The sequence below is a fragment of the Artemia franciscana genome, chromosome 17 (genome assembly GCF_032884065.1).
Source record: "Artemia franciscana chromosome 17, ASM3288406v1, whole genome shotgun sequence".
NCBI classification, from domain to species: Eukaryota; Metazoa; Arthropoda; class Branchiopoda; order Anostraca; family Artemiidae; genus Artemia; species Artemia franciscana.
In genome coordinates this window covers 11,964,841-11,970,840 of record NC_088879.1, presented here as the reverse complement: position 1 = coordinate 11,970,840, position 6,000 = coordinate 11,964,841, and the positions used below count along the sequence as shown (strand labels likewise).

At 32.0% G+C, this 6,000-nt stretch overlaps 1 protein-coding gene across 2 annotated transcripts in view; it reads right to left on the bottom strand.

Moving 5' to 3' along the window:
- Positions 1-2,408: 2,408 nt before the first annotated feature.
- The window catches only part of LOC136037856 (dual specificity protein phosphatase CDC14A-like), a 51,934-nt gene continuing 48,342 nt past the window's right edge, over positions 2,409-6,000 (bottom strand). Inside the window, exon 5 of one of the 2 annotated variants that reach the window (XM_065720705.1) lies at positions 2,409-2,643. In XM_065720705.1, the coding sequence (XP_065576777.1) occupies positions 2,433-2,643 (211 nt within the window). In that variant the 3' untranslated portion in view covers positions 2,409-2,432. The remainder of the gene's footprint in view (positions 2,644-6,000) is intronic. The other variant, XM_065720703.1, reaches the window with a different exon arrangement.

Below are 6,000 nucleotides of genomic sequence, written 5' to 3'. Positions count from 1 at the left end.
GTTAGTCTAATATCCAATACGTTTTCATCGATGGTTTCCTCCTTTTAAATCCCTTCCTTTCAAACATATTAAAAACCAATTGGCTTTGTTAACCTCTAGGAATGAAGGCCCAAAAGTGATGTCCTTGCGCTCGTTCTCGCCCCCTCCCCTTATCATTCATTTTTCATTAAAATATTTAATTAAATATGTACAAATCTGAGGCAAAAGTTCAATGTAATCGTCAATTTTCTTAATTTTCATAAATATTTTTCATCTTATTTCATTAAAATATTTCAAGATTTCTGATCTTTCTGATTACAAATCTGAGGCAAAAGTTCAACATAACCGTCGACTTTTCTTAATTTTCATTAATATATTTTTTCATCCTATTTCATTAAAATGTTTCAAGATTTTTGAGATTTCTTATTACATATCTGAGACAAAAGTCCAATGTAGCCTTCGACTTTCTTAATTTTTCATTAAAATATTTTTTCATCTTATTTCATTAGAATATTTCAAGATTTCTGATCTTTCTAATTACAAATATGAGGCAAAAGTTCAATATAACTGTCAATTTTCTTAATTTTCATCAAAAATTTTTTTCATTATATTTTTTCAATCTGATTTCATTAAAATATTTCAAGATTTCTGAGCTTTCTGATTACAAATCTGAGGCAAAAGTTCAATATAACCGTCGACTTTTTATAATTTTCATCAGAATATTTTTTCATCTTATTTCATTAAAATATTTTAAGATTTCTGAGCTTTCTTATTATAAATCTGAGACAAAAGTTCAATGTAGCCTTCGACTTTCTTAGTTTTTCATTAAAATATTTTTCATTTTGTTTCATTGAAATATTTCAAGATTTCTGATCTTTCTAATTACAAATCTGAGGCAAAAGTTCAGTATAACCGTCGACATTCTTAAGTTTCATTAAAATATTTTTTTATTATATTTTTTCATCTGATTTCATTCAAATATTTCAAGATTTCTAAGCTTTCTTATTACAAATCTGAGACAAAAGTTCAATGTAAACTTCAACTTACTAAATTTTTCAGTAAAATATTTTTTCATTTTATTTCATTAAAATATTTCAAGATTTCTGATCTTTCTAATTACAAATCTGAGGCAAAAGTTCAATATAAACGTCGATTTTCTTAATTTTCATTAAAATATTTTTTCATTATATTTTTTCATCTGATTTCATTAAAATATTTCAAGATTTCTGAGCTTTCTTATTACAAATTTGAGACAAAAGTTCACTGTAACCTTCAACTTTCTTAATTTTTCATTCAAATATTTTTTCATCTTATTTCATTAAAATATTTCAAGATTTCTGAGCTTTCTGATTACAAATCTGAGGCAAAAGTTCAATATAACCGTCGACTTTTTATAATTTTCATCAGAATATTTTTTCATCTTATTTCATTAAAATATTTTAAGATTTCTGAGCTTTCTTATTATAAATCTGAGACAAAAGTTCAATGTAGCCTTCGACTTTCTTAATTTTTCATTAAAATATTTTTCATTTTGTTTCATTAAAATATTTCAAGATTTCTGATCTTTCTAATTACAGATCTGAGGCAAAAGTTCAGTATAACCGTCGACATTCTTAAGTTTCATTAAAATATTTTTTTATTATATTTTTTCATCTGATTTCATTAAAATATTTCAAGATTTCTAAGCTTTCTTATTACAAATCTGAGACAAAAGTTCAATGTAACCTTCAACTTACTAAATTTTTCAGTAAAATATTTTTTCATTTTATTTCATTAAAATATTTCAAGATTTCTGATCTTTCTAATTACAAATCTGAGGCAAAAGTTCAATATAAACGTCGATTTTCTTAATTTTCATTAAAATATTTTTTCATCTGATTTCATTAAAATATTTCAAGATTTCTGAGCTTTCTTATTACAAATTTGAGACAAAAGTTCACTGTAACCTTCAACTTTCTTGATTTTTCATTAAAATATTTTTTCGTCTTATTTCATTAAAATATTTCAAGATTTCTGATCTTTCTAATTACAAATCTGAGGCAAAAGTTCAGTATAACCGTCGACATTCTTAAGTTTCATTAAAATATTTTTTTTTATATTTTTTCATCTGATTTCATTAAAATATTTCAAGATTTCTAAGCTTTCTTATTACAAATCTGAGACAAAAGTTCAATGTAACCTTCAACTTACTAAATTTTTCAGTAAAATATTTTTTCATTTTATTTCATTAAAATATTTCAAGATTTCTGATCTTTCTAATTACAAATCTGAGGCAAAATTTCAATATAAACGTCGATTTTCTTAATATTCATTAAAATATTTTTTCATTATATTTTTTCATCTGACTTCATTAAAATATTTCAAGATTTCTGAGCTAACCTTCAACTTTCTTAATTTTCATTAAAATATTTTTTCAAAAATACTTAAGATTTCTGATCTTTCTGATTACAAATCTAAGGCAAAAGTTCATTGTAACCTTCCACTTTCTTCGCAAACACCAATGAAGCAGAATCATGGACACAAAAGTTAATTACCTCGTAATGTTTATAAGCTTCAGCATCAAAATCATCAAAATCAAAGAATTTACATTTGGAAGCTTTGTCAATTCCTCGTAGACAATCCAACAGGGTTATACAATATTCAGCCCAGCCGATGGAAGCATCTCTGAAAATAAGAGAGTCAGGAATGAGAAAGCAGGAAAGCAAGAAAGAAGGGAAAAGATAGCAAGCAGCTTAAATACTAAGTACAAAGTATGCCGGCATTAATCAGGTAATTTTGGCGCGTACGCAGGAACTTATTGAAGACGGGCCCAAAATGAGAGTTACGGATTTTAAAAAAAATCAAAAATGGGTAAATTAAATAGAAAACATTATACTTTTTAAGAAAAATTACCAGAATCAAGATATGGGGGATTGGGGAAAGGTCCCAAAACCCCCTTAATGCACGTGCCTGTGGTCAATTATAATTAAAATTACTTAAGTGATTAAAACGAATTAAATCAGATAAATAGATAAAACGTCCTTAGTTTAAGCATTTGAATTAATTAAATGCTAGTAGAATCAATTATAATTAAAATTATGTCTGCTGAATAAGAATACCCGGACTCAAACTTGAGCTCAATTATTGATTTTGTGGTCAAAGTTTGGCTATTTAGCTGCCCAGCAGTTTCCCTTTAGCTCTGTGTACAATAGTTTCTGATGTATGAGCCAAGCTTTTGCGTTTAGATCATGTCTGTCACAGACTTGAAACTTCTTCGTTTCAAGGGCACTTCGTTACAAGCTCCTCCCAAGTAGGAAACAAAGGCGTAGAGCCATTCAAGATCATACATTAACACCGTCAAGTCCGATGTTAAACCTAGCGGTCGATTCAGACGAGACGACATGACAATCCATAGGACCCTTTCCGCGTCTCTTTGAGCCTCGGCCACGCTGAATGGAATGCGGCCGTCTGTCACCTCCTTATACTATAAAGAGCTGCAGTCCAGAATCACATTCAAGTAAGTGCATTTATTTAATAAGCGAAAAAAAATTCGTTTCTTTATTTGATTTCCTTGTAAAAAAAAATGCATTTATTTATGTTTTTGTCAAAAATTGGCCAATTAACTCTCCTCTTTATGAGTATGAATTATGAAAACAATAGAAAGTAAGCATCGGCACTGTTTCTGTTTTTGAGAAAAACAGAAACAGAAAAAAACAGTTAGAAAAAAAACAGAACAGAAACAGAAACAGGTCAAACAAAAACAGGTGACCTGTTTCTGTAATCTATTCTGTTTTTTGAAAAAACAGAAAACAGCTGTTTTTTTAAAAAAAACAGCTGTTTTAACAGCTGTTTTTCCTGTTTTTTCCTTACTTCTTCTATTTCTAATAGGAAAGAAAACATCTTCTTGTTAAATCCTTGTAGTCACATACAAAAGATGAGCAACTTCGTGTAATTCAACACACTAGCGTATTTTTAGGGGGGGGGGCGAAATTTGTCATAAAATGTGTCCAATCGGGTGATACCAACGCTATATTCCTTTCAAGCTTAAATGTCATTTATAATTGACAATTTACCCTAGTTGCTCTTAGACCGTTGCTTTAGCGGTAAACCATTGCTCAAAGCATATACCAACACTATATTCACCGCTTAAAGCACGGATGCTTTCAAGCCGAGGCTACTTAGACCGCTGCTTGCTAATATATACCAGACAGACACAGAGTCATCCCATCTAGCTTATGTCCACCGCTTAAGTTAGAGGCTATTTAAACCGTCGCTATAGCGGTAACCCATTGCTCTAAGCAAATACCAACGCTCTATAACGCTCTATGGTTAGACCATTGCTCAAGGGGTAATAACCCTCCGCTACACACATACCAAGGTGTCTAGGTTCACCGCTTAAAGTACGGATGCCTTCAAGCCGTGGCTTGTTGGACCGCTGTTCTAGCGGTAACCCATTGCTCTAAGTAAATACCAACGCTATATTCCTCTTTTATATGGGGTTTCATTGAGCCCATGTTTGCCGCTTAAAGCACGAATCCTTAAAGCCGTCAATGGTTAGACCGTTGCTCAAGCGGTAATAGCCATCCGCTACACATATACCAACAGTAGAGACATTGTCATATGGGGTTCCCATCTAGCCCATGTCCACTGTATAGCGTTCAAGCTTCTCTCTCTTTCTCTATCTCTCTCTTTCGCTCAGATTTACCCCGCCGTGAATTAGCATGAGAGGTTGACTCTAGTTGAGCATTGTGGAGTGACATGCATGAGAGGAAAATTTTCAAGTAGTCAACCCGTAGTCAACGGGTTGACTCTATTTCGGCATTGTCAAGGGACATGCATGCACGGAGAGGTGTAGCATAAATGGGGGACAGTCACAACGGCAATCAAAGGGGTAAAATTAACCTTGACTGGGTTGCCCACTTAATTGGACAATCGGTCTTAGCTTTTTTCTACAATTGGCCATGACTTTGACTTTTCCCACAACTATTCCCTTTTTGTTTAAATTCAAAAATCAACGGTATCATGGTATCATGCCCGCTAGATAGCGCGGCATTTGAAAAAAAAAACAGAAAAAAAAACAGAAAACAGATAAAAAAAAAACAGAAACGGAAAAAAACAGATGAAAAAAAAACAGAACAGAAACAGAAACAGGTAAAACAAAAACAGGTAGCCTGTTTCTGTTTTCTGTTCTGTTTTTTGTAAAAACAGAAACAGAAACAGGCAGAAACAGGCAAGAAAAAACAGAAACAGAAACAGAAAACAGAAACAGTGCCGATGCATAATAGAAAGGCTTAATTTTTGGTATGTTTAACAAGTTGCTATGGAAACTGTCAACGAAATACTATTGGATTAAAATAGGATAGCTCATATATATTTTAAGGAGGCAGAAACGATAGAGAGGGCAAGCGAAAAACTGAGGAGGAGGGGGAGAACAATTGCGAGCACCTAGAGTGATCAATTAATTCTATTTAGCGAAAAATCACCCATGACGACGCTAAAACTTTTCACTCAAAAAATTTCAACGGATTTTCTCCCTAGAAATTTATCCCAATGCAAAGCTTCCAGGCGGCGTCCCTGCATTAGCTATTTTTTGTCCTTTCAACTAGTATCACCCCCCTCGGAGAGGCATTTTATTTGTCGGGGTGGTCAGAGAAGAGCTGTGCTTTTATTTGGTATAATAAATAAACATCTCTCATATACAAATCTATCGCAACCTAGGAAAAATAGGGATTTCAATTCTTAATTAATAAGACATACATATGGAATTATACGTGTTTTTTATAGTAGCGGGTACCAAAATTAAAAAAGGAAAACGTGGGTGAAAACCAGCAAAAAGTCAGTTAAGAACATAGGGCAACAAACATCTTAAAATGTATGATTTTCCTGAAAGATGTAGTTGTGTTTGGGAATCAACGGACTGTTAATGTTTACGAACGATGAGCGTAGCCAAATTTAACTATGTTTTGCTTTTCTAACGGTTCAACGAGGCAACACAGGCAAAAATGCAGCAGTAACGCCAAAAAAAACTTCTTAATTTTGAAA